The following is a 27,714-nucleotide window of genomic DNA, read 5'->3' on the forward strand; positions in this document are numbered from 1 at the left end:
AGGCCGGCCTGGCCCAGGGCTTGCACCGGCTGCCTGGGCACCCGCCCAGAATGGGCTCGCGGCGGGGGCGGATCTTGGCGGGCATGTCGAGGCTGCAGCCCCCGCCGCCCGCGGCCCGGGCAGGCTGTACCACCGCCGCGCCCCGTTCGGGGGACGGCCGCGCCCCTCCCCCCCGCCGCCGCCGCCGCCGCCGCCGCCGCCGCCTCCCCTCCCCCCCGCCCGCGCCGCCGCGGGGCTCGGTGCGCCGGGGCTGCGGGCGGCGCTGCGCGGCTGCCGCGGCCTCCCCGCCGCCGCGATGGTAGGAGCCGGGCGGCGGCGATAAAAGGCGGCGGCGGCGGCGGCGCGGGGCAGCCGGAGCCCGCGCGGGCAGGGCGCGGGGAGCCGCGGAGCAGCGCCGGCCGCACGCGCCCCGCCGGGGCCAGGTAAGCGCTGGCCGCGGGCACCGGCGCGCGGGGCACAAGCGCCCTTCCGTCTGCCCTGGCAGCTGCAGCCCGGGCCTTGCTGGGGCTGCCCGGGCTCGGGGGGAGGCAGCAGCGTCCCGCACCCGCGCTGGAGGCGGCCCGGTGCCCCGGCCTGCGCGGCGCGGCTGCGCCCCCGGGCCTGGAGCCCCTGGCCGGCGCCAGTGCCCGGCTTGTGCCCGCCGCTCTTCTCGCCCCAGGCCGGCGCCGGAGCTGCCAGGCGGTCACCCCACTTCCCCTTGGGCAGTTATTGGGGCTGTTCTGACAGCTGAACCCGGCCTGTTAGGGTTTAATGCAGTACACCAGCAAATAAGATCCGTCGTTGTTGTTATTATTATTATTATTTTTTATTATTATTATTTATTTTTTTTGCAACAAGGCTGAGGCATGCCTGGCTGTTGCAGCTGGAGGAGGTGACTTCAGTTAAGTGGGTTGAGCAGGTGTGTTGGGAGGATAATTCTCTCATTTTGGTGCTATTATGCCATAATTGCAATACATTTTGAATGATAGAATAAACACACGAGCGCACACAGCACATACGCTGAGGCACAGTCTCCGTGCTACCAAACTCTGTTTTTGATGCGTTTTAGGGAACAACAAGAAAAGGTTAGTTTTTGAAACTCGGTTTTGTTCTTTGCTGCGAAAGCAAACTTAGCTTGGGACCCCTGCACCTTGCCTCTTGTTCCCTCTCCCCTTCTGGCTCCCAGTGACTCCTGTCAAGCACTGATAAAGATGTTATCTTCGGCAGCAGCTTCCCTCTCGGGTTGCTCTTTTAAGCTCTGTATCTAGCTGGAACCCTAGCAACACAGTGACTGTATTGTGGGGACATGTTTCAATAGCTGGATTTCTTTTATCATACCAGGAACATCTTCAGAGGTTAGAGTCATCAAGACAGTCTCTTTAGCACCTTGCAGAGGCTTATAGACTGATGGACTCTGAGTACAGAATAAAATAGACTTGAGCTGGTGGGGGGAAAAAAAAAAAAAGGAATAGATCCACTTACTGTGGTGAAAGGTGCCTTCAGCCCCACACCCTCTGCAAAAGACTGCTGTTCCCAGGGATGGTACCTCACTTGGGTGGGGGAATTCATATCTAATAAAAAAATCATTCAAGGGGAAAAGAGCCATCAGTATTAGTGACTGCTGCTCCTGGATGCATGCAGGGAAAGCTAAGGGACAAATGACCCAAAGTGCATCTGTACTGTTCCAGTCGCCCATTGTGATGAAGAATGATTCGGTTTCTGTGGCATAAGGGAGTGTATTCATCCCTGGTGTAAAAAAAACCCTGAAGTTGCCTGTTGCACCACTGGTAGACTTGTCTTGCTGGGCTGGAGCCTTCCTATAGCACCTTGCCGTGTAAATAGTGCCTGTGCTTTTTAGTGGAGTAAGGCAGCATTGACTATGGGTACGAGTGGAAGAGTGTGGCTGCTTATGTTTAATTTTTGGGTGTTGTAGGACAGAGGTCCTGGTTTCCTGTGGGCAAAACCTCTGTCTGTTTTAGCTGGATTTCTGTCCTAGGTTTTGTTAACCTGCAGTTGAGGAAGTTGTTTTTGGCACACGAGGAGAAAACCCATCAATAATAGTAATATCTTCCATAGCTCCTTCCATCCAAAGTCCTCCGACGCTCATGAAATAATCATCAGCCGTGTCCTGTGAGGCAGGTAAGAAGAGATGACCAATTACGGTAGCGCTCTGAACAGTCGTGCTTTTATTATTCATGAATTGGAGATCAGAAAGCTGAGAGCAGGTATGATTTTTTTAGCACATCATACAGTGCAAGCACGTGTGGGAGTGGGTTTAGAGATGTGCCTGTTACCGAATTGTGGGTGGGAGTGGGAACATGAATTTTCTGCCCCTGGGTGAGGGGCTGATGTGAACGTGTACCTGATACTTGTGCATATGCATACGCACAAAATCCTCTTGTGATACCAGTGCTCTGAGATAAGTACTGCTTGTACAAAGGCTTGCCTGTTGGGTACAAGTACTTAATGAATAAGCTTCACTGAAATTGGAGAGGGATCGGCGTTCATGCCTTGACTGCATATGGAAAATCTGGATAAGCCGTGATTTTTATTTCTGAAGTTTTGAGCTGGTCCTACTGTGACTCTCCAGGTCCCCATGTGATGGTGCTGTAGCCTCTAAGCATGCAAACGGGGAGGGAATCCGGGCATGACTCTTTCCAGCACAGAGCATTTAGTGTACAGTTGGTCTAATCCTCTAATCTTATCAAGGGCTGACATAAATTAGAACTGAATAGATTCATTTGTTTAAAAAAATCAGACCAACCCCATTGTATTTGCCCATGTAGCAGATACAATTTTTCCTTTCATTCGCTTGATAGGCTTATGTCTGCAGCCAGGGCTTGTTTAAAAGTATCTCCTTGTCAATACAGGATCATGGTGAAAGGCGTTATGGTAATTGGCTCTCTCTGTTTGACGGGTCTATCTGCTGCTTGTTTTGGCAGGTTTTTTAAGTTTCAGCCCAAAGCTGGTGAAGTCTGGGGATAAAGTGAGTCGGGGATCCCTGCTGCTGAGAACATCCTGCTGGTGCTGGGGTGGCAGGTGAAGGAATCAGTGGGCATTGGGGTGCCTAGCGCCTCTCTGGATCAGGCCTCACTTTGGCATCTTGTATGCTTTGCCTCTGCGAGAAGCGGGCAGTGTCCCTGCTCTGCCTAATACTGAGAGATGGCTATAACCACCACCAGGTGAACGTTTGCAAGCCATGAATATGGCCATGAGAGTGCAGACCTAGACCAGGATCTCTGTTCGCAGTCCCTGTGATGAAGCTGAGCAATGCAACACTCCTAGTGCTTCCTTATCTCTCCTGGGTGGGAGCAGAGGGCTGCAGTCGCTGATGGATTTCCTACCACAGTGCCCATTTGTCTCTGCAGTTATAGCAGGAGGAGTGCTCCTCAGTGTCCAGTTTGTGTGAGGGCTGAATCCAGCCTCCCTTATGCATGCTGAGCAGCACCTTGCTCCATGAATAACTCCCCTGAATTCAATTAGACTTGTTGAAGAATACGGGACTGCCTGGCGCTGTCATCCCAAACTCCGAGGTCGCTGGCAGTCTCTGTTGCTGTCAGCAGGCTTTGCTGTGGGGCAGAGGTGCGAAGCCTAGCCCCAGATGAATCCTGGAAGGATATAAAGATGATTACACCTAATCTGACTTTTTCTTTCCACTGACGTTATAGGCCCTTCCATTGATTTCAGGGGGAGCTGGGTTGTGCTCCGAGACCCCTATTCAGGATATTTCATAGATTTCATAGAAATTAGGGCTGGAAGGGACCTCGGGAGATTGAGTCCAGCCCCCCACCCAAAGGGCAGGAAGTCAGCTGGGGTCATAGGATCCCAGCAAGATAAGCATCCAATTTACTCTTGAAGGTGTTCAGTGTAGGTGCTTGAACCACCTCCGATGGCAGGCTGTTCCAGACCTTGGGGGCTCAGACAGTAAAGAAATTCTTCCTTATGTCCAGCCTGAAATGGTCTTTTAAGCACGTGCCTCGCTATGAGCCTGGGATTCAGACCACTGCCAGAAATGTGCTTAAACGTGGACGTGTGGCCAAGATACTTTCTCAACATATTTTTGGGTGGGGGCGGGGGGGATTACAATAAGATTATTTGTGAGCCTGTGGCACATGGTGTTGCCCTTTGCCTTTCCTGATAGCTCCTCAAGGCAGATTTTCGGAGAACTCTGTGTAGCTACTGAATCCTATAAAATATTTTTTTAAGAAGAGAAAGGATTAATAACTACAGTACTATGCCAGGAACAAGAGAAAAATATCCACATAAGAAGTCTGTCAAAACAAGCCACAAATATGTAATTTTGGTTGCTTAGGATCCGCAGAGCTTTTCTGTAGAATAAATAAATAAATAAAAATGCAAAACAAATGACACAAATGGAAGCGATCCAGCCTTTGGAAGCCTCCCTGTAGAGGAATAGCAATGCATACTGGAAAGGAAAGGCGATCCCATTTCCATTCCAACCAGCTTGCAAAGGAGCAAATATCAATATAACCTAAATATTGGGGACGCCTTTTGGAGGGTCTCCAGAAAATGCTGGTTAAACCCATTTCATTCATCAGGAATGGACTGGGCTTGTTCTAATTGCTGGAAGCTTGGGCCTGAATACTGCATGTAACTTCTCTGCGAAGCCCTAGAGCGCATGCTTAATGTTTCAGGCATGGGTTTGAGACTTAAGTACGTTCCCAAAGTTAAGCATGGTTACATGCATATCTGCATAGAGCATCTGGATGTGTTCGTGCAGTGTGTGTTGCAGTGGGGCCCCCAGTCTTGGCTAGGTACTCTATCTACATGCCACCCCATTACAAATATTATTGTATGTGCTACTAATACTCCTATGACTCCTGTTGCTCCCAGTGGCTTGGGATTGGGTCCAGAAAGAACAGATTTTCTTTCTTTTGTCAAACCGGACCTCCTGGATGCAGGAGTATAGGGGGTGAAATTATTCTTGATTTATCTCTGACCATCTTGGAGGGAGACACAGATCTGCTTTGGAGTAGATAGGCTGTCTGCATCCTACCTGGAATAGAGTAGCAAAGGCCACGTGGGTGCTGCTCTTATCCTATTGTTCATAAATGGAGAAATCAAAGCTAGGCAGTGTCTGGGCTCCCCTTGTGTGTGGAGTCTTCAGGAGCTTCTGTAGCTAGATGAGGTCTCAGGTGAATGGGGTAGCTGCTCCTACCATCCTCCTTCATTTCCTGTATTTGGGCTTTTCTCCAGGAAATGAGACATTGGAGACACTCCAGCACTTTGTCAGTGCATGGAGCTGAAAGCAAAATTGTGGGCCTGATTCTGCTTTTCATGCTCGGGCAGAACTCCTGTTTATTTCAATAGCCTGCCCCGAATGAGGACAGCAGGATCAACTCTGTGTGGGGGCAGCAATGAATGTATCCAGGTTTTTGGCCATTCACACTGAGCGGAAACTCTCCCTGGGGGTTCTGCGATGGCTGAAGCGGAGCTAGCGAGCCAGGACCTTTTGGCTAAGATGCCTCCTGCTTGTCCTGTTTTCATTGCTTTCAGGATTGGGTGCTCTGGATCACATCGTCCCCTTGCAGACATTCACCATGAGGTCTCTGCTGTCTTATTCAGAACTCCCTTCCATCCTGGAGGTGCCAGAAAGGGAGTCTGGCCCTTGAGCTCTGTGGCTTTTCCAGCCCCACATTTCGATCCCATAATCCCTTCCCTGCCTGGGCCATGTTGATGGCTGTGCCCTCGCCCATCAAACTGCTCCTTTAAGAGGTGGTGGTGGGAGCAATGGGTGACTGTGTTTGGAGCAGTGCAGTAGTATCATTCATTGGAAACCCTCCGTGGTGGCTGTGCCTCCTGGTGGGGCAGATAGCTGGAGACCTGCTGGCTTGGAGTGCAGTCAGTGTGGTTTTTCCTTCTCCAAAGAATGGCTTGTTTTGTCCTCAGTGTCTCTGTAGCAGGGCAGTCCTTGCCTTTTAGACCCTGAGGAACTTGGCTGATTTTGATTCCATATTAGACTGTGCTGTAGTTGAGCTAACGCTGCAGAGAAGCGCTCCCCACTCCCCCCACCCAGACTTCAAGACCAGGAATCTTGTCTTGGGGTGGAATGGAGCAGAGCGGAGGCTGAGACCTTGATGGACACCAGGGCCCATGGGGCACTCTCAAGTTGGGTGCCTGCCTGGGAGGGTCATGGGGGACCCCAGCACCTTCATGTAGCTTGTGGTGGGAACAGCTTTCTGCGGTTGCAAGAAGCAGGGAATGAAAGCGCATTTACTGCTTAGTTCAGGACTGGAGAGAAGCTGTAACTTGGCAGTCCTTAAAGATCACTGTGGGGTGGCAGGGAGGCTGCAGGGTGTTGGGCTGGCTTTGCTGATGTGTCTTGGTGGGACTGGTTGTGTAAGGCCTCACAAGTCGGATGCCAGAGGGACCGGGGGGGGGCGCTGCCTGTCACTGGGCTTGGGAGAAAGGGTGCACCTCTGGGCTTGCTGCACCCCAGCAGTTCTGTGAGCAGTGACTCGCACAAACTGGCAGAACTGACGGTGCCTGCATTTCCCCTGCCCAGGCTTCGGTGGGAAGGGGCTCTGGTGTCTGTGCAACCCAAGCAGCTGTGGCATCGTGCCTTGTTGTTCATCAGAGACCGAACAATCGAGCCGTACTTCCTGCCTGGCCGTCTCGCATGGAGACATCCAGCTTTTTCTTTGTGATATTAATTTGGCTCTGGGACCGCAGTGAGAGTGGCTGGCGGGGTACAATAATGGGGCTAGGGGAGCTGCGAATCAGCCGGCTGCAGCTGTTACCAGATACGAGTCGGTCCGTGACGGTGTGTGGAACAGCCGTATTCTTTGCAGGTCTGGGGATGAAGTGGGCATGATCCAGCTGGCCTCTGGGCCAGGTAGCAGAGTTCATATTGAAAAGCCACCTGCCTGGCCTCCAAGCTCTGCATTTGCTTGTAGGGTCTTGCTGGCTCTGCACTGTGCAGCTCGGGTGTGGGAAGTGGCTTCTTTTGCTCCCTCGTTACCTGTGGCTTGGATTCAGCATGGAGGGTCTGACCTTCATGTTGTGGGGAAGGGGAGTAAGAGGGAGCCTTTGAGATCTGTAGGGTCCTCCCTGGGATCTGGGTGCTCCATGCCTTGCGGGATGGAGTCCTGATGTGGCACAACCCATGTCCACCCCCGTGGATGACCCAGGCTGCCCTGGTGGGCAGATGCATCATGCGATCAGACGCGTGGACCCCTCTGCTCCCGTGGGAGCAGCAGGTGCTGGTTCTTGCTGCAGAGCAGATGTTCTGTGTGCAAGGGGCAGGGGCAGAGGGCAGCCCGTACGTGCAGCCCCTTGCAGAGGTACTGCGTGTCCCCATCTGGCTGGGACTGTCGGGCTCCGTGACAAGAGGAATGTCTGCCTTGACTCTCTCCCTTCAGCTGCTGGCTGGGGTCTCCTTCCCTTTCTCCATTCCCCAAGCTTAGGCATTGGCAACATCCTATGGATTTTGAAAACCTACCTTGTTTTCCTTTTTGCAAACAGAAGAGTGTCTCTTCCTCCCCCTCTAACTGTGGGTGAGTAATGCTCCTAGCAAAAACCTCCAAACATTCCTGTCTCAGCCTGGCACAGAAGCAGGGTGCCATGGGTCTTAGCATGGGGAGTATGCCTGCTGCAAGCTGGGAAGCCAGGCATAAACCTGGGTTTGGGGTGAGATCCGGGGGTGTAAGCCCAGCTCCCAGAGCCCTTTGTTCCCATGTAGGATTCTTTTTTTCCTGGGAGAAGAGGAGCGAGGCTGGAATGTTTTCCCTGCCATCTGCCTCAAGACATCAGGCTTGCAAGCTGGCGCTGATCATGCCATCCCTTTGCCAAGCCTTGTTACCAGAGTATGCTCCTATCAAACCAAAGCAGTGCCTGGTACACGCACACTGGCAGAGGTGGAGGGGGCAGTGCCTGGAGGAGGCAAAAGACTACTTGCACTGGCAGGCATCTGGTTTTTAGGCTGCTGATAATGCTGAATCCGTTTTGTGATGGGGAGAGGCAGAAGTGAGGCTCATCTGCGCACAGACCGGGCTCCAGGCTGTTATTGCACCTCAGGCCCGAGTCTGATCTCGCCCACTCCAGCATAAATCCAGATGACAGCAGCAGAGTCCCTTTGGATCTGCACCAGGATGGATCAATGCAGGATCTGGCCCTCAGGATCCTTGGACAGGAGAGACTGTGCAGCAGATTTCAGTGAAGGTGCCCTGAGGTTGCCAGCCTCATTCTTCCTAGTCTGTTGCTAGCTGGTAGGAGAGTCCTCCTTTATTTATGCTGAGTTTGAATAGAGGCAGGGGCTCTGAGAGCTCTTGAGTTGTAATCCCAGCTCTGCAGCCTGTCTGACCTTGGGCAAGTCACCACCCACCTGCCTGGGGCATGTTTCCTTCTTCACAAACAGGGATAATGGCTCTTTCCTGACTGGAGAATTCATTAGTTAAATGACTCGTGAAATGCTTCATATTATCAAGCAGAGAAAGTGACTGGGATCTGCATCATACCCCAGGAGTGCAGAATATCTGCCCTGTCCCAGTGAAGACCAGCATCTGCCTCCCTGGGTGCTCCCTGGAGCTGGGAGGAGGGCACCTACTGGAGTGGACAGGCCTCTGCTCCTGCTACTTAATGGGTTAGTATATTAGGGACTGATTCAGACTGTTGCTTTCCTCTGGCGAGTGAACACTGTATGCTAACTCTGGCTGCAAGGTAGATATCTGTCTACACAGGTAGGATGTGGTGCAGGGACTGAGATAAATCTGCATGGCTGTCTCTGCCAGCGCCAGTGCCCGGCAACGTTTGCAGCTGTAATGCTACACTTGCCGCAGCCCATGAGTGGCGGCTGCTGCCTGGTGTCTGGCTGCCTTGTGCCCATCCAGCAGACTCTTCCTACCTGCTCTGTTTTCTCCTCCCTCCTGCCGCACGGAAAGCTTTATGGATGCTGCAGGCCAGATTGAATGCCGGTACAAGTAGGTGCAGCTCCATTGACTTTAATAGTGTCACACCTGCTCATGCCCACAGCAAACTCAATAAATAATAATAACATATTGCCCTGCCACCACGTATACCATCCAAGGATTGTTCGGCCTCATATGCTGTTTGTTTCGCCACCTGCAAGAGTATGTGTCGGAGGTCAGAGGAGTGCAGGGCTTGGAGAGGTGTCCTGAGCTGTGGAGCCCACTGCCTGCGTTTGCCCCCCAGAACGTGCTTGCAGAGACCTCGGATTTGCACAGTGATGGCTAAGAAGGGACTTGGAGTCGGGGCGTTGCACAGCTTTGCTGGGTACTAATTGCTGTTTTGTGCTCTGCTGTGCCTGGGCTTTGAAAGAAGGATGTGCCTAGTGTTGAGCACAGAGGATGGGGAGTTGGGGACCCTATGTTGAAGTGGGTGATCTAGGGCAGATCTCCTGGATTGTTGTATCAGAAACGACTGTCAGTTTTGATTGCCTCTGTTTCCGGGGACTTCATCTGGGCTCCATTAGCTGGAGCAATGGGACCCTTGCTTTGGAAAATCAGGTGCAAGGGGCCTAGACTGGATACCCCAAAATGGAGGCACCTACAACTGTGGGGGCTGCTTGATTATTGTTGTTTTAATAATACCTGGGTCTCATCTCACCCCCATGGAAGCTGATGGGCGTTTGGGCTTTTTTTCTGAAGGAGCAGAAATGTCTCTGGCCTAATGGTTAATTCATTGCTAAGCTGTGATATAGCATAACCTACCCTGCCAGGGGCATGGGAATGCTTTCCGTGTTTGCAGGGGGGCTGGGCTGCCTCTCATCAAAGCTGCTGGATTTAGCGATGCAAAGCATCCTTTGCTCCCAGATGGACTGGCTGTGTGCTGCAGGTTTTTTTTTCTTGGCTGTGTCTCTGGCCCAGCATTGTGAGGTGACCCTTTTCTATATGCACTAGCAGAGCTGGTGCTCAAAAGATCGTACTTCTCCCTTTTCTTGCAGCTGTGGTTTCCTCTGCTATTAGCCTCCCTGTGCATCACCTTGTCGTCCTTTTTCTAAGTAGCTGTATCCCTTCCTGGGAAGCAGTGGGAAAGTCTTCCTAGAGCCAGTTGGGAAAAGTGTGTTTTAAAAGCATATGGGATGAAACAAAAAGCAATTCTCACTCCACACCAACCCAAACTCTGTCCCTTGCAATTCCTTTCTTTCCCCTCCCAGGCCCTGCCTGCTTTCTCTCCTAACAGCTTGTGCCAGGCTTAATTTCCAAGCCAATTTTGATGGCTGAGTTGAAATGGAAACTGTGGACAGGCCTGCAAGAGCATGAAAGTCACTCGATTAAAACAGTGGGCTCCATTTAAACAGCAGGCAGAGAGTCTGGACAATCCAGACAGTAGCTCATTTCAGAAGCCAAATCTGTTTTGCCAGAGAGCTCACGCTGTTGCTCAAAATGAGCAAAAAACTGCTCTTTCCAGCTGGTGCCAGCTGCCCAGATCTCCCTAGTATGGGGCAGGCAAAATGTGGCCCGGAGGCTGGATGCGGCCCACCAGGCCATTCTATCCGGCCCACAGGGCCCCTAAAAAAAAAAAATGTATAAAATTAATATTCATCTGCCCCGGCTGCCTATCATGTGGCCCTCGATGGCTTGCCAAAACTCAGTAAGTGGCCCTCTGCCCAAAATAATTGCCTGCCCCTGCCCAAGGGAAGAGATCAGTCCCAGGGTCTTTCCAAACCACTGGGCTCTTCAGTGGCTTGTTCTGTTGCAAACTTTCCATTTGCGTAGGGTTTCAGGCAGGCTTTTAACAGATGTTTCCTGGAGTTACTTTTGCAATTGAAGTCTCCCTGGAGCCAGGAATTCTTGTTTAGATTCATGATTTAAACATTCCAGCGAATCTAAATTTCTAAGAGCTGCTCCCTTCCTTTCCCTTGCCTGTCCTTCCACTGCTCTGTATTGGGTCACGTGTAGCATCCTGAAAGAGGCAGTAATTGAGCAACTGAGCTGTGATCTTTGGGGCTGCTCTCTCTTTTTTTTTTTTTTTTTTTGTCATCAGTGTCAGCACACTCGGGCGTAGAGCGCGATAAGAACTCCACAGCCCCGCACGTGGCAGTAAAGCACCAGCTGGGAGCAGGTTGCACAAGTAGGTAAGCGTTTTATCCCCCGAGGAACTGTTTAAACTGTAGATAAGAAGTTCCCTTCTTGTAAACCTGATGTTGCTACACAGAGCAGAATCCTCTGCGGAAGTTACCGTTTTATAGTTGGGGAGTTCGCAGCGCAGCTTTGCCTGTAACTGGTGCAACAGAAGTGTTGGATCCTTTTCCAGATGCAACGGATGCAGACCTGAGCCACGGGCAGGGGCCGTGGAGTAAGTCCCATTGAGGTGGCCTTTCACTTGGAGAGCCCTCTTGTTTGGCCTGTAGCTTATCGCGTGGTAGGAGGTGGGGGTAGATTCGGGGGGGGTGCTGCGGTGTGGTTGCACCTCACTTTGATTTTTTTGCATCACCTAAACTGGCAGTGGCATGTGTATTTGAGTAGCAGTGAGGGAATCACTTGACTCATTAGCAGGAATTGGGGGAAATGATCATCTTTCTTCACTCCACAGGTGTTAATGACCCTTTCTCTCTTAATGGTCTTGACATTGCACTGTTCAATCTATCATTTCTTCTGCAATTTTGTTATTTTTTTAGCTATTCTTGGCAATCTGTTTTCTATTTCACTGTCCTGCAGAATGTTTTTAGCTCTGGCTAAAACCCTTAATTTGGCTGTGGTAATATCAAACTCGGGTTTAGAAATGGCTGAAAGGTGAAGTATTGGAGGGGCACTATCAAGACACTGGAGAGGACTACGTTTTTGGTTTACAAACCTGATGTAAATGCAACTATGACTACAAGATTAATGAAACAATATCTTTGGACTGTTTTTGCCTGATGCATTGTGTGCGTTTAAACTTAATATAAAAATCAAACAAACCAATGCACATTTCAATAAATTTAAATTTGTTTTTGCTTTGATCTTAAACTGAATAATATAGCACTGGGCCCCTAGCATTTCAGTAAAGCTTCTAGTTTCTGTTTAACTGGAGAAAAATGTGTTGTTACATGTGATGATGCATGAGCATCTGGACTTCCATTTTTCAGTATCCTAGATCTGTCTGTGGTAGGAGGAGAATAGTCTTCTGGCCCAAAGCCTTGGCATGTGTGAAGCCCAGTTCATTACGGTGAGGGGGTTCATCAGGATGACTTTGATTCCAGATGTAGTATCCTTTCCCACAGACCATGGATCTGAAAATTAGGTTGTGCTGTTTTGCCTGTTGCACCCTGTGAGCAGCAAGATCCACACTGCTCATAGATTTGCCCAGCTCCCTGCCATCTGGGTAGGGGCACTGTGCTGCTACACCCTGCTGCCTTGGCTGTGCTCAGCAGAACTGAGAAGAAAGGGTGGAGAAAAGCGGGAGCGCATGCTTAGTAGCAGCACTGACAGGGTAGGGACTCTGCTGGGCAGAAGTTGCTTCTCCTGCCTCCTGGACTCAGCTGTTGTCACCCTACAGCTTCCACGCTCCCTAGACCTTTCCCCCTAGCACCAGCCTCTCTCCAGGGCTCCTAGCCAGCCCAGTGGTGGTACTCCTCTTCGCAGTGTCCCCCCTCTGCAGGGGGAAGGATCCTGGGCTCCAAATGAGGCTTCCATGCCTCTGAAGCCTACTTGCTCATTCCAGCTGCCCGGTCCTCTTCCAGCTGGCTGCGTGGCCATGCTCATGGAGCTGTGGTAACATTTATTGTGAGTTTCTGCATGGCTGGCACAGCTGGCAGCAGGTGTTAAGCCCTTGCTGTGGCTGGGAAGCTGCCAACATGCTGCGTGGGCACCAAGGGCCCCTATCCCGTCCCTCCTTTCCTAGGAAGTTCTCCCTGAGTTATGGAAAGCCTTGTCTTCTCCCGGGTAGCCCCACTCCCAGCTTGCTGCCTGCACATTGCCAGGCAGCGGGGAGGGCTGGTGAGGGAGCTGTGCCTGCTGCGCCCATGCCTCGTGGGTGCCCTGAACCCAGTTCCAAGCTGCTGCAGAGGCCCCTGCTGAGGCGAACAGGCTTTGGCCCAGTGCTTCCCCACCCAGGTGCAATGAGGCATCGCTGGGGACCAGATTCTGCCCTCAACACTAAAACCATGAGCTGCTGCTACTCGGGCTCAGGGGGCAGCTCTGTCAGTTGGTGGTTGGGGTAGAGTCTTGTCCTCCTTGGATCAGGGGCTAGATTGGGACCACTTGGGGGGTGTGCTGGGTTACACTGCCGGGATATAAGAGAATCACTGGGCCCTTTTGAGAGGCTGCATCTCAAATAAGGGACCCTGGCGTGTGCAAGACATGTCCCTGCAACCTGGACTTCCTTTGCAAGCCCCTGAGGCTAAGGAGACCCTGGTGGGCTCTCGGGCCACATGCCGAAGTGGGTCCTAGGGTCTGTTGGGCTGAAAAGACCGGGTAGAGGGGCTGCATTATCTACAGCTCTTTTCCAAGCTAGTTCCTGTAGGCAGGTGATTCTAGGGAGGGGAGTCGCGGTTTAACCTCTGAGCTACTGTGGACTGAGCAGGCTTGTCCTGTGGGGGGAACTTGTGCAGAGCTGCCTCTAGGGTTGGCATTGCCTCCTCCAGGAAGGAGCAGGTGCTTTGGGAGCCAGGTCAGAGCTCTGCTCACTACCAGGAAGCAGCAGAGCCTGGAGTGGCTCCTGTGGCCATTGTGACGCAGACTGGGGAGCTGGCACACGCGGGCTGGAATACCAAGTGCGTCACAAGGGCTGACAACAAAGCACCGCCTTTTCGGGGGGAGGGAGGCACAAAGGTGGGTGGGGATTATCACTGAAGAAGCAGGCAAGTGTTTGGGACATGCTTTTTTATTCAGGGGCTCATCCCTTTGTTTTGGGAGCCTCTGTCTGTCCTAGGTGTGGTAACACGAGGTTTCTGCGTACAGCAGCCATGAGACTTCACTGACGCACAGAGGCTTAGCAGTGAACCTAGGAGCTCAGGGTATGCACTGGAGCGCTGCCATCTGTATGCAGTTAATGAGCTCATTCTCCCAGGCCCACAGCAGGTGGGCTTTGTAGCACCTTTGAAATCTGTGTCGGGGCATCTGAAGGCAGGCACCAGAGCTGGGAGCTGGCGCTCCACTTTGTAACAGCAAGGTGCCGGGGCTTAGACAGGCTCGCTGCACCTTCTGAGCAGAGCTAGGCAGGCAGTTCAGGAAGCGTGTCGGCACTGGCTTTCTCTGTGCTGGAGCACAGGACCCTGCAAGTGCCACATGCTTGAGTGACGGTGGGGCCTTGTCATTAGGGGATGAGTGTGGCCTTGCAATCGGTCCTGTGGACGGGCCCAGAGAGTGCCTCTGAGATTAACTCTAGGGCCACATTTAAACCCCCTCGTTGCTAGCAGTAGTAGCCTAGAGAGGCTGATTGTTATCAAGTGGTTTAATTGTGCTCTGAAATTATGCTAATGGCAAGCAGTGCTGACACCTTAGAAGTGCTCCTCCTGGGCAGAACTGCAGGACACTGGCGGCACTCCTGTTGACCTCATGGTAATGCCCAGGGATTGCCTTTGTCCTAGCTGCTGGGTAGACCCATCTGCACACAGGGCTGAAAGAGACCCGGGTCCTGTGCATGAGCCCCTGGGCTGCATTAGTATAAGCAGAGCTGAGCACTGCCTGCTCTAGCTTGGCCACATACTAACTGCTTGGGGTGATATTTCCGAAGCTGGTCTCTACTACAGCCTGAATGGATTTTCCCGGCTAAACGTTAGGCAGAACATTTAGCCGTTTCCAATAACAAGACCTGGGAGAAAGTTCTGTGCCTCAGTTGTCTGTCTGTGAAATGGGCATAATGTCCTTCCCTCACCTCCAAGAGATGGGGTTGTGTAAGTGAATTCATCGCTATTAGTGAAGCGTTCTGAGGCTCTGCTGAGGCCGGCAAGGGGGAGCCTACGAGGAAATCCGGAATTCCTTCGTTGCGGGGGTTTGAACCGTGTCCAGCAAAGGAGGTGTGGAGCCACAGGCTGAGAAAATGAGGGAAACGGCATCCTGAAGAGCTGTGCTCTGAGTGAGCGCCATCCCTTCTGTTCACTGAACTTGGCACAGGCCTTTAGGTAAAGCACCTGTCAAGAAAGTGGCTGAATGAAGGTTGTGCTGTCCACCTGCCATCTGGCATTTCCTCCCTTTTGGAGAGCTTGTCCTTGCAGCTTTAGTTGTTGCCTTATATTTTTTCCTGTATGTAGTTATGAGGAGGTCATTGCCACAGGGCCGGCAGTGGTAGGTGGATGCAGAGTACCAGTGACATTGTCGGATCAAGGGGTAGCAACCACCTTGCTTGCCTCGTGAAGCCAGGGCCTTGTCTCCCTGGCCCATTTCTAGTGGCTGTGATCTTAACCGGGTGCAAATGCTCCCATGGGGAGTGTGAGATGTGCTGATCGGGAGGAAGGCGAGATGGAACAGCCATTGATTGGATAGAGAAGGGCTTAATTAGGACGGCGCTTGTACCTGATACTGCACAGAGGCTGGGAGTTTAACCAGCTTTCCCTGTTTGTTCACTTCCTATTCTGGTCTCATTCCTCCCTTGGCCAAGTAGAACTGCAGAAGATGGTGACTTAAGAAAAATAATAATAATAATAAAAAAAACCTGAAGGAAGTTGTCTGCCTTCTCTTCCAGTAAAAACATGTTCATATTGGCACACTGCAGTCTTGACAGCAGTGTGCGGCCGGGGCATCTTGATGTCTTGATCTGCAAAGTGCCTGGGGGCTGGCCGTGCATCTGCTCCTCTTTCAAAGGATCTGAAGCAAGCAGGGAGGGACAGCAAAGGGCCAAGAATGGAAACTGAGTGTGCCATGATGCTGAGATGTGCCCTACATAGGGTGGCCATCATAGAGGACATTCCAGTTTTCTGCTACTCTGTCCTCTGTTGATACGAAACTTGACACCTTTTTATGTCCTCTGGTTTTCCATAGAGAAAACTAGAGGACATAAAGGCATCTGGTTTCATATAGAGGACGGTCTGGTTGTCCTGTACTGATGGTCACCCTACAGCAGGGGAAGAGGACTGGTCTGCATTGGTATGTTAGGGAGGGGGTGGCCTGCTACCTCTGTTTTAGGAGGAAGGAGACCTGGCCCTTGCCTTGCAAGGCACTTATGTGCCTACCATCAAGTATACATGCAGACCATCACATCAGTGTCCTGCTGGGTCAGGGCTCTGGGTCCTCTTCCCAGCTACGACCCAGCCAGCAGGGCCCTCAGGAGGTTGGAGCTAACCCAACCTCCTGCTCCAGGCAGGATCAGTCCCATCTGAACCAGCTCAGACAGATGTGTGTCTGATGTGGCCTTGAGACCTTCCAGTGATGGAGCGTCCACATCCTCGCCCTAACACATGGCATAAGCGGGGGAATGGGGCATTGGTGTGGGGAGCTGGCAGGAAGGTGTCAGGTTAAATAGAGACACAATGCAGCCTGATGGCTTCGCACTGGGCTGGGGTTGGGGTTGGGGCTGGGTCAGTGCCCAGGTGCTTAGGTGCCCCGGTAAGTCACCTAAGCACCTGGCTCTGTTTCCTGAGCTCTGTTTCCTCTACTGGGGTACAAGATGGCCCATGCTCTGAGATCTGTGGATGAAACATGCTGGGTAGGGGTTGCCTGGCACTACCCACTGGAGACCTGGGCTGTGCATATGGGTTACTGGTACTATTGCACCTCTTCTTGAGCTGCAGGACAGCCATGGGACCCAGTTCTGTTATACTAGAGCCTTTCAAATGGAGAAACAATGAACCCCTCTCTCAAGCTCTGCCGTGTGGCTCATGCAGTACAGGGTGGACTTGAGCCCCGGGACCGTGGCTGCATTTCATCCATGCCCTCTGCAATGGGGGTTGCCCTGTCTATTCCACTCTGCAAGGTGGCTGCTCATGAGCTGTCGGCTGCTAGAAAGGGTTTGTGAGCTGTGTGCAAGGAAGCAAAAAAACCTCTTTCTCTCTCCCTCTGTCTCTGTCTTTTCTCCCTCTCTCATAGAGACTTTATTTACCGGACGAGGAGGCCAAGAGCTGCCTTCAGCATAGACCCTGCGAGTTTCAGGAATACAAATGGGGCTGTGGAAGGCTTTGCTGTGCTCGGAGCCCTGCCTGGGGGAGCAGCCAATGTGCAGTTTAATTATTTTGTCGATAGGAATCTCGCCTATGACAGGATTTGTTGCTCCCTCCTCCTTCAAGCCTTTCTCTTTTTTTTCCTTGCTGCTTTTTCCCCGTGCCGGCACATGAGCCTCCCTTTTTCTTGCAAGAGGAACAACTAGGTAATTGAAATGGAACACTGGCAAGGAGGTTTTAATCTGAAAGTCAGCATTAATTAGTCAGGTCGGGTGTAATTAGCTTCTGTGCCTGTCACCATCGCTCCCTGACTCGGCAGTGACTGGCTTTGTATTCCTGGGTGTAGCAGGGGTCGAGCGTTCCCAGTCGTGTGGGCATCGTGCAGGGCTTTGCTGGACCTGGATGTGAACGTTCAGTGGCACCATCCGATCCTGAGGGTGCAGGCTCGGAGGAGAGGGAGTCTGCTCAGGCTGCAGGATTCGGTGTCGTCTCTTCTTTCGCATCGGGTGTTGCGCCCACTTCAAATGCTGGAGAAATAATTACTCCTGCTGTGGTGCTTCCCGGCTCCACAGTGTCTTAAACATTTAATTAATCCATTATTCCAATCAGGCTGGTAAATTGCAACAAGACATCAGAGAAGCCATGGTCGGACCGCTGGCACAAGGCGTGGCGGGGGGGCAGAGCTGGAGGATGTGGATGCTGGGGCATGCCTGCCCCTATCCCTTGGCTGTCACTTGTACCCATGCAGGGGGGCTGTGTGCTCTGGGGGGGGGGGCTTCACCCCTGCTCTGCCCAATGTGATGTGTGTATTCTTGGCTTCTCCTGCCTCAGTGCCCCTTTGTCTGCAAAGCTGCAGAGCCAGTCCCGCAGGCAGGGACTTCTGGGCTGCCCTGGGCCTCTTCTGATCCTGTTGGGATGGCCTGTCCCTCCAGTGCCACAGCCTTTCTCAGCCCCCCCCTTGCAGCTGTTCCTTGGGGCTCTGCTTGACTCTGGGGTTGGGTGTGAGAGGGGGCACGAGGTCTTGATTTGCTTGGATCTGGACCCCTCTCTCCTCCTACCTTGCACAGCTTGAGCTCTGCCTGCACTCCCAGCCGTGCTGTTGACCCAGCTGCACTCCTGCTGCTTCCCCTGACTTCTGGTGACATTTGGCTGGGTGGCTCGCAAAGCCTGGTGGCATGAGTTTGAGCGGGGGACAGGGTGGGAGAACCTGGCTAATCCTGATTGGGATAAGGAGAGCCAGATCTCTGTGTGTCGGTGGCTGTCTCCAGGCAGCTGCTCTCCAGATGTGCGCAGACGTGGCTTTCTCTCTGCCTCCTGGGCAAGGTGGGGGAACCTGGGGACAGGCCACTTGTGGCCTGCACCCCTGTGCTGGCTAGGGGGAGGGCTGACATGGGCATGGGCAGCCTTTTCCGTGTGTAGCCTGGTGCTGGGGAGTCTTGGCAGCTGTGGGGAAACAGGAAGGTGGCTTGCCAAGCCAGAAGCCATGCTCGTGGCTGGGCTGGGGGCCAGGGTAGAGTGGCAGGCATTAGCCAGCTGGGTGACAACACAACTCTGCTCGGTGCAGAGAGATCCAGTGAGGCCTCTTCCTTCCCCTGCACCGTTCTGGTGCTAGACCCGTGCTCACAGCACATACAGATGCTGGGGCTTGCTTACACAGCTTGTGCTGGTGGGAGCTAGGCAGGACTGTGCAGGAGAAAGCGAATGGTGATGGAGCAGCACAGCAGCTTTCCAGCCACTTGACAGGCAGGTTTGCACCCTGGGCTGTCAGCTGTGGGGGGGCAGGTTCCCCAGTGGCCACAGAGGGGGAGGCCAAGTCAGTGGCAGGCCGAGGGATGAGGGCTGGCCCTGAAGGCTTCTCCCTGCTGCAGATGGAAGGAGCATTTGGCCGCACAACTGCTCATGCCTGTTCTTGCAAGCGCCAGCTGGGAGCCAGGGTGCCCTCGTGCTGCAAGCCACAGTGGCAGACCCATTCATTTTCAGGGAATGCACACGCACGCTCTCTCTCCTCCGAGCTGCACAGGCAGGACAAGTCGGGGCCTGGCAACGATAACCAAGGGGCTGCTGTCTGGCACATTGGCTGCTGGGGATGCCAAAGGGCACCTGAGCTCCTCGCGTGCTGCCGACCTGACTAGGCTGTTCCACAGCCTGAGGGGCTTGCAGTCCTGTGTAGCCAAGCCTGCTGGGCACTGTCCCAGTGCAGCTCGCCCCTTGGGGGGACCATCCCAGTCTGGTTCTAGTGCATCTCTTGTGCTTTCTCCCAAGACATGGGTTATTGTGCATCTCTCCTCCCCCAGCCAGACCAGGGTTGATCTTCCAGCAGGATCTTGGATCTGAGCCACCAGCCCTTCGGGGTACAGGAGGTAGGGGCCTGTGGGCTCAGCTTGGAATGGGGAAGGGACAGTGTTGGAGAGCCCAGTGCTATCACTACCTCCCCTGGTTTTGCCTCCAACCCCAGCCCAAACCAGGTTGTGCTCTGAGCACTGCTAATCCATCCCAGCTCTAGCATGAGCCTCCTCAGACACCTGCCCTTTGCCCTCCCAAATCCCACCCTCCCTCCTGCACACAGCAGCCTGGCTGGGCTGACTCCACTTCCTTCCACATTGGTGAGTGCAGTCCTGGAGCAGTGACTCCACCAGCTTTAGTGGAGTTACCTGGGTTTATCGAGAGATAAGTAGACTTGGCTTCTGGACCCAGACCTCTGCCAAGAGGATGGAGTTATGAGACATCCTGAGAGCAAAGCTTCTCCCTTCCCCCATCCAAAGAGGCTTCCCTCCTCTCCATGGTAGGGCTGGGGGGAATTCTGGAGATGACAGATTTCTGGACTTGCTTTTTTTTTCCTCTCCATCTCCATTTCTCCCTCGTGCTTTCCTTTCTAGTCACGTCCAGGCTCTTCTGTTTCAGGATTACAATCTCTTCCCTCCTTCTCCGCAGCAGCTCAATAAATAGGGCATGATTATGGCTCTTCACCTTGCTTCCCCGATAAGAGTTTTTAAAATATTATATACATGTACTCAGCTGGGGCTGCTGCCAGCTGTGGGGGAAATGGGGATCATGGCGGCTTGAGTAGAGGATCCATGTCCTTTGCCTGCCAGCAATAGTAAGCTGTTCTCTTAGCAGGCCAGCTCTAGGGGGTTGTGACCCACCAGACTGGTATTTTGTTTGCAAGAGTGGGGTGCAGACAGCCCTGGGTTAGGAGCCCGGGTGGGGAGAACTGATCATACCGGGGGCCCAGCGTGCAGGGCGCATGCGACCTGGCTAATGCTCCACTGTGGCCTTGATACTGAAGGATTGCTGGTGCCACACACTGCCCTCCACAAAACTGGTAGGGGAAGGCCTGCACAGTGGGCCTGTGGCGCACAGGGGCAGACAAACCCAGCACTGCGGGGAGAGGGCAAGATGGATTTTGTGTGCTGGTGCGGAGAGCTTCAAAACACCACCTGGTGCTGTGGGTCATAGGGGATTTTCTTTGCCCATCTGTGGTCAGGTGTGCCCATGTACTGTAGAATTTGAAGCTTGTGTTTCAAGTCACTGACCCTTCCTCCTGTTTCACTTCTTGTAATGTGAAAGTGTGGGGTCGCCAGCCCTGACCGGGGCTTGGCTGTGCTGGCTTTGGTACAAGTGGCTGCCGGCTGGATGTGGCTGCCCTTACAGGTGTGCCTGGGAGGTGGAGCCGAGCAGGGCTGGGTGCACAGAGTGCTCCCCTGCCCACACCACGCAACCCCAGGGTCTTTAAAAGGAGGCTTGATAATTACCTAGCAGGGGTCATATATGAGCTTAAACTTACCAGGGGTCATATAAGCCCAGCATTCATTCCTGCCCAGGGCAGGGGGTCAGACTTGATGATCTGCTCAGGTCCCTTCCGACCCTACACCTATGAACCTAACCCCCTGCAGAGTCAGGGCATGCCTGCAGCCATGGTGGCCTTCCACCTCCTGCAGGGCAGCAGGGCTGAGCTGGAGAGTGCCATCTTCTTTTCCGTTCCTACCACTGGCAACTGCTGTTGTTTTCTATAGGCACGGATGGCATAAACAGCAGTGGCTGCTTTCTGCGGATCAGAGTGCCCGGCTGCCTGGGGTTGGGGCTGCTGCGTCAGAGGTATGGGGTCAACTGCTGAATAACCTCTGGGGCCTTTGCCTTTGGGGTGCTGTGCTGGCAGCTGTCCTGGATACTAGAGGCAAGTTGCCTGTGCTGCACAGACACAGCCAGGCTGTTGGCTCCTGTCCTTTGCCCCTTCCCCTTGCCGAGTGGCTTGGGCAACCTGGGCCATGACAGCAGGCTTCACTCTGCACAGTGCATGTACATGTGTGGGCTTGTGTGCTCCGCTGGGGAACAAAGTGATAAATACTACAAGGAGAGTCTCCTTCCATCACTGCTGAGAGGAGCAAAGGGTCCTTGCCATTTTTCATCCCACAGCACAAGCTGTCTCTGGGCACTGGGGAAGGGTCAGGGAACTGCAGTGCCACCACTGCGGCTCTGTGTATGCATGTGGTGGTATGTCCCCTTCAGGCTCCATGACCTCTGTCCCTAGGGAGGAGTGAGTGCTGGACACAGAGCAGCATGGCCGTGGTGGCCTGCTTTGGCATCCGGTTTCTGATGCATTCGGCACCTGGCTCTTGGAGGCTGGTGTCAGTGCAGTTGGTGGCTGTGATCTCCTCCCAGCTGGGCAGGATCAGGGCTGTCAGGAGGGCAGGCGGATGTGCAGATCGGGATGGCTTGTTGACCCTGTCTCCCTCTTGCTTTGGCACAGGCATTGGCCATGGATGCTGAGGACGACCCCTTGTTGCAGGATGCTTGGCTGGAGGAGGAGGAAGAGGAGGAGGAGGCGGCTGCCTTCAACCCTCCGAAGAGGAGTGCGGGCCCCCAGCTGTGCGGGAAGTGTCAGTGGAGCCCCAAGCTGCTGCCTGCGATGCTGCCGGTATCCGGCTTCTGGAACACAGTTGGCTGGATGTTCACCAACCCCTGCTGTGCCGGCTTTATCCTTTTCTTGGGCTGTGCCATCCCGGCAGCCCTGGCCATGGCTATGTTCCTGCACTATCCAGCACTGGACATTGACATCTCCTACAATGCCTTTGAGATCCGCAACCACGAGTCCTCGCAGCGCTTTGATGCCCTCACCCTGGCCCTCAAGTCCCAGTTCGGCTCGTGGGGCCGCAGCCGCCGGGACCTGGCTGACTTCACCTCGGAGACCCTGCAGCGGCTCCTCTTTGAGCAACTTCAGCAGCTGCACCTCAATGCTTCCCACCTTGGGGGGCCCACCCGGCTAAAGCGCAGTGCCACACCGCCTGCAGCCAGAGGCAGGACTAGGCCCACCACCCACCAGAGCCCAGCCAACCAAAGCTCCCGCGTGCCCCGGGGTGCCTCGCGCTGGGACTACTCCAGTGCCTATGTCAGTGCCAACACACAAACGCATGCCCATTGGCGCATTGAGCTCATCTTTCTGGCCCGGGGGGATGCTGAAAACAACATTTTCACCACTGAGCGCCTGGTTACCATCCATGAGATTGAGCGCAAGATCATGGACCACCCCCGGTTCCGGGAGTTTTGCTGGAAGCCCCATGAGGTCCTGAAGGACCTGCCTCTGGGCTCCTACTCCTACTGCTCCCCACCCAGCTCCCTCATGACGTACTTCTTCCCCACGGAAAAGGGCGGCAAGATCTACTACGACGGCATGGGGCAAGACCTGGCTGACATCCAAGGTGAGCTGCATGCATCCTGGGTGCTGGGGCCAAGGGACCCAGGTGAGGCTGTGCTGTCAGAGGGAAGGGCGCTGAGCGGGGAGGGGGAACATCTCCAGCTATGTGAGGCTTTTGCAAAGAGGAAGGCTCTGAGCTTTGCCCCAGCTCTGCTGTGAGTTGGACAGGCCTAAAGGGCTTAGATGGGAGCAGGAGAGGGGTAGCTTGGAAACGAGAGACGTTTTCTAACTATGAGGCTGGCAGAGCCCTGCCATAGATTGACTGTCCAGGGTGGAGGGATCCCCATAGCTGGTTCTTAAGAGCAGGTTGGGCCAGGACCTGCCAGGAGTAGTTGGGGTATTGGGGCAGGGGCTGCACACGCCGATCCCCTGCTTGCCAGGGTTCTACGATGGTCGCGTCCGTCGCGTGCGTCTGAGCAGCATCCAGCAGGCTGCAGGCCCTGCTGGAGCACAACCAGGGACAGTCATCACCACATATGCTAGGCAAGGGTTTGCTGGGCTGGCTGTGAGGGCCCACAGCCTCCCCCCTGCCTTCTGTCCTGTTCCTTTTGGCTGCTCCCCTCGGGACTGTGCCCTGGCCAGGTAGCAGTGCAAGGCTGGGGGCTGTGATGGTGGAAACAGGCCAGCGCTCGCCTTGGCGTCCTCGTGGGCCTGTTGCAGTGGTTCAGGGCCTTATGCTAGCCATCCTGCTGCTGAGCTGGTAGCCTGGCTGGACCCTTCAAAAATAGGCCAGGAGCCTCTTGGGCTGGCCCTCCATGGCCTGGCACCTCTTAGGATCACTCACGCCAGAACAGAAAGGGTGCACGTGCTGTTTTCTGCCTGGGGCTCAGGGTGATGCGCGGTGCTGAGTGATGGAGGAGCGGCCCTTTCTGCAGCTGAGCACCTGCCTCATCCCAGTTCAGGCAGTGGCCTCTTCCCTCAGCACTCACTGACTGTGGCCACTGCCAGGGTAGCATGGAAGGGCTCCCAGTGCCAGTGGGACTAATAGCACTGGGTGGTCCTGGCTGAGGGATTGCCCTGCAAGTCATCCCCAGGATGTGCTGCTTTTAGCAGATCCCTCTTCCCTGGTGCTGCAGTGGGGTGGATGTGGCGGTGGAGTTGGAAGTGACTCTTGGCTGGGCCGTGGGAGGGATGTGATTGTGGGAAGGAGCTTTTTTCTGTCTGCCAGGCACATGCTGCAGCTGTAAGTCAATGGGAGCCAAGCAGGGAGCAGGCAAGCTGCTAAGTCCCTCTGCTCCCAGCTCCAAAGCAGGCCCCGGGGCCGTGCTCTGTCCTCACAGGCTCCTGCATGCTGGAGTTTGGGGTGGGGGGTGTCACAGCCTGTGACTCTGTGCTGCCAGCTCTGCTCTGCACAATGCGCTGGGAGGAACTCTGTCTCTTCCTCATGGGACCCTGTTTTGCAGGAATGCCTGCCCCCTCCACGCTGGGGCTGGTGCAGGGCCTTGTTTCAGCAGTTGCTTTAGACTCGTGCAGTTTGTGCTGCTGTTTGGAGTCCCTCCAGCGTGCCATCTAGCGCATCCTTCCCAGTTGTGGTATCCTCAGTCCCATTACACTGCAGGGTCCTGTGGCACATTTAGCTCCAGCCTTGCTTCCTCGGTGTGCCAGGCTGGGAGGATGGGCTCGAGCCCAGCTTGGGGATGTGGTGGTTACACACAAAGGAGGAGGGCACTGGGTGGGAATCCAGCAGATTACTGCACTGAGGATACTTTGCTGGGATCCCCCGTCTAACAGGGTGGAGGATGCGGCCAGCTCTGGTAGTCCAGGTTGATTCGGCCTGCCCCTCTGCTCAGAGCGGCTGTGGCTCTGAGGTGACCGTACATGGCAGCATGGTGGGCCGAGGAGCTGCATGGAGGTGGCCGAGAGTCAGGGCAATGAGGCTGCCGTGGCCCTGCCTGACCTCTTGCAAGGCAGCGCCATCCAGGGCAGCCCTTCGAAGCTATAGATGGCTGGAAGAGGTCCCCTGAGCCAGTGGGTGCTGTTGACCCCACCAGCATTGGGCCCCTCCTGTAGTCGTGCTCCTTCAGCTGAGCTGCGTCTAACAGAGTCCATGCTGGTCCCTCCCGCAGGGTCCCTGGAGCTGGCCATGACCCACCCTGAGTTCTACTGGTACGTGGATGAAGGGCTGTCTGCAGAAAACATGAAGAGCTCCCTCCTGCGGAGTGAGATCCTCTTCGGGGCCCCGCTGCCCAACTACTACTCGGTGGAGGACCGGTGGGAGGAGCAGCGCCACAAGTTCCAGAGCTTTGTGGTCACCTACGTAGCCATGCTGGCCAAGCAGTCCACCAGGTGAGGCAGGTGCCTTGCGGCGCGGGGAGGGCGGGAGTTTGAGGAGATGCTGAAGGAGCGTGTCAAGTGTACGTGGAGTTAACTCGCCTTCCCTGCATGACGGTGCTTGGGGGCTTCTGCAGGGGTAAAGCTGAGTGGAGGTGTCCGGCTGTCTGGGGACATCAGGAGCCCTGGATGTGGCTGTGGGTCTCAGGCGAGTGCCTGGTCTGGCTGCATCTCCTGCCTTGATCAGCAACCAAAGCATGATGCTTCAGGGGAAGCAGAAAAAGCTTGCACGGTGTTTGTGGTTCACATGCTTCTTACACACCTCGCTAGCATGCTTCTCTTGCACCACAGTTGTGTTCCTGAGACGCTGAGACGCCAGGCAGGTTGCAGCTTCAGCTAGCCCGTGCAGGGGACTCCCAGCAGCAGTCATGCTGGCAGAGACATCAGCCCCATGCCACGGGCATTGGGGTGGTACTTGCCTGGCATGCTGGTGCTGATGCTCTGCTGCCGCAGCTTCGCTGTATGTGGTGCCAAAGCTGACCAGACTAAAGCTAGTGCAGATCTGTGGACCCAAGCTTCAAGCCCCTCTCCTACAGTGCAGATGCACCTGGCAACAGCTGGCGTCACAGGCTGGAAGAGCAGCTCCTGTTCTCGCTCCTGGGCATACAGTGGGAGGCAGCTCCACAGCACGGGTTTAGGGTCACACCAGTGTGGTTTGTAGTGGGATAGACAATGGGGTCCAGCATGGTGTGCAGAGGAGCCCCAGCCAGTGGGTTTATTTGGGACAGGGACAGGCCATGGCCCGAGGTGTGGCTGCTCCCACCAGGCCTCACTCAAAGCCAGGAAGGGATTTATCAAGCTCCTCTCCAGTTCTCTTCCACCCGTCCACTCCCAGCAGAACTGTCTCCATTTATATCAGCTCTCCATTTGGCCCAGGCCAGTTTCTTAAAGGTGGTGTAGCAGTCCTCGCTGGAGGCTGTGGGGTCTGCTCCTCCTTCACTTCACTTCACCTGTGAGCACTGATGCCAATGGGGCAGTGGGAGGGGTTGCGCAGGGTGCTGCATGGGCTCCCTTCTCTACAGTGCTGCACCGTGACTGTGTTGGGGAGACTGGGGCTCTGTTTCCACGCTCACTGGGCGAGCCTCGTTACCAGCCTAGGCAGGGAGAGTGCGATTGCATTGAGTCCCGCACAGCAGCTCTGGGAATGGGATGGCTGGGAGGAGAGCGCTCCATCCTGCCACCTGCCTGCATCTGCTGCCACTCCTTCATCCCCCTGCTGCACTGAATCTCAATCGCTCCTGGGCAGAGGAGACTCTGATCTTTAAAAGCCAAGCGAAGTACAGCCAGTCCTTGTCAGCTCTGAATGGCAAGCAGCCGCGGAGTCCTCCCAGCCAGGAGCCGAGGACGGAGGGGTGGGGGGTTGCAATTACGGGGAGCAGCACCAGGAGCTGGGGAGCAGATGAGCTGTTGCGAAGACTGGATTATGGAAAGGCTCCTGCAGTGCTGGGTTATTGTGCTCCTGGCTTTAATTATCTCGGATTACCTCCGCTCTGAGCCAGCTTCCAGCAACAGAGGCCGGTAAATTGCCCAGCTCTCACTAGGCCGGCACTCTGGCTGCATCCACTGGTTATTACCTTTGTGCTTAATATAATAAGCAATGATTAAGATTCCAGATGGAATTGGCTTTGAGGCCTTCAGGAGCTATTTACTGATGGCAAGAACTCAATGCCGCAGGACACTGGGCACCAGAGGAATTATCGTACCAGCATTAGACCCGCTCTTGCTGTTCGAGCTCCCTCTTGTGCAGACCCCACCTGCTTCTCCTCCCAGTCCAGTGCCATTCCAGCACCCCACCTGCTACCTGGGAACATGGCCAAGTGCCCAGGCTGGTGCCCTTGTGTCTTTTTGGAGGAGAAGCTGTGTTCAGTAGGTGCCCTCACTGTCTGTTCACCTCCATGCTATTCCTTTCTCTCCCCCTTCCACCCAGCAAGGTGCAGGTGCTGTATGGTGGGACAGATTTGTTCGACTACGAGGTGAGGAAGACTTTCAACAATGATATGCTGCTGGCCTTCATCAGCAGCAGCTGCATTGCAGTCTTGGTCTACATCCTCACCTCTTGCTCAGGTAAGTGGTGCTTCCATCTCCCTTCCCGCTGAGCCTAAGGGGTGCAGGGAAGTCCCTGGCTTGTGCAAAGAACCCACATGTGCCTTTTGATTCTTGCTAACTGGGTGGGGGTGGAAGGCTTCATGTACCATTGCTGGTTCCCCACCCCATACTTTCACATCGAGGACATGGATGTCACTGCTGGCAACACTAGGCTCTGAACTTAGGTTCCCAAATGGGTGCCACTTCCAGAGGTGGTGGGACGTGCTTTCCCCCTGGATGTCCATTAGAGCTGGGGGTGCTCAGTACCTCCATAAATCAGGCGCTGGCATTTCCAGCTGAACAAATGAAAATAAAAAGGAGGGGCAGAAGCTCTTTCCTTTGACCCTAGGAGCCACCCTCATCCCAGGACCAGAGCTGGGATCCCTAGTCTCTGGACCAACTCGGGCACTGTGGAGGTGTGTCCCGGTGCTCAGCCTTGGCGTCTCCTCCCTCTTGCTCCCCCCTGCAGTGTTCCTATCCTTCTTTGGCATTGCCAGCATTGGGCTGAGCTGCCTGGTGGCCCTGTTCCTGTACCATGTCGTTTTTGGGATCCAGTACCTGGGCATTCTCAATGGTGTGGCTGCCTTCGTCATCGTGGGCATCGGTAAGAGGCTCCCTTTCAGAGCCCTGC

General features: G+C 54.4%; 1 protein-coding gene across 3 annotated transcripts in view; it reads left to right on the plus strand.

The window, feature by feature from the left end:
* The first annotated feature begins 202 nt into the window (after nt 1-202).
* The window catches only part of DISP3 (dispatched RND transporter family member 3), a 43,682-nt gene continuing 16,170 nt past the window's right edge, over nt 203-27,714 (plus strand). For 2 of the 3 annotated variants that reach the window (XM_090024164.1, XM_090024166.1), the window contains exons 1-5: nt 203-422; nt 21,723-22,671; nt 24,734-24,953; nt 26,926-27,062; nt 27,553-27,687. In XM_090024164.1, the coding sequence (XP_089880290.1) occupies nt 21,732-22,671; nt 24,734-24,953; nt 26,926-27,062; nt 27,553-27,687 (1,432 nt within the window). In that variant the 5' untranslated portion in view covers nt 203-422; nt 21,723-21,731. Of the gene's footprint in view, nt 423-10,943; nt 11,032-21,722; nt 22,672-24,733; nt 24,954-26,925; nt 27,063-27,552; nt 27,688-27,714 lie in introns of those variants that run through there. The other variant, XM_090024165.1, reaches the window with a different exon arrangement.

Source organism: Crocodylus siamensis, chromosome 12 (genome assembly GCF_052110815.1).
Source record: "Crocodylus siamensis isolate JL-2025a chromosome 12, ASM5211081v1, whole genome shotgun sequence".
Taxonomy (NCBI): Eukaryota; Metazoa; Chordata; order Crocodylia; family Crocodylidae; genus Crocodylus; species Crocodylus siamensis.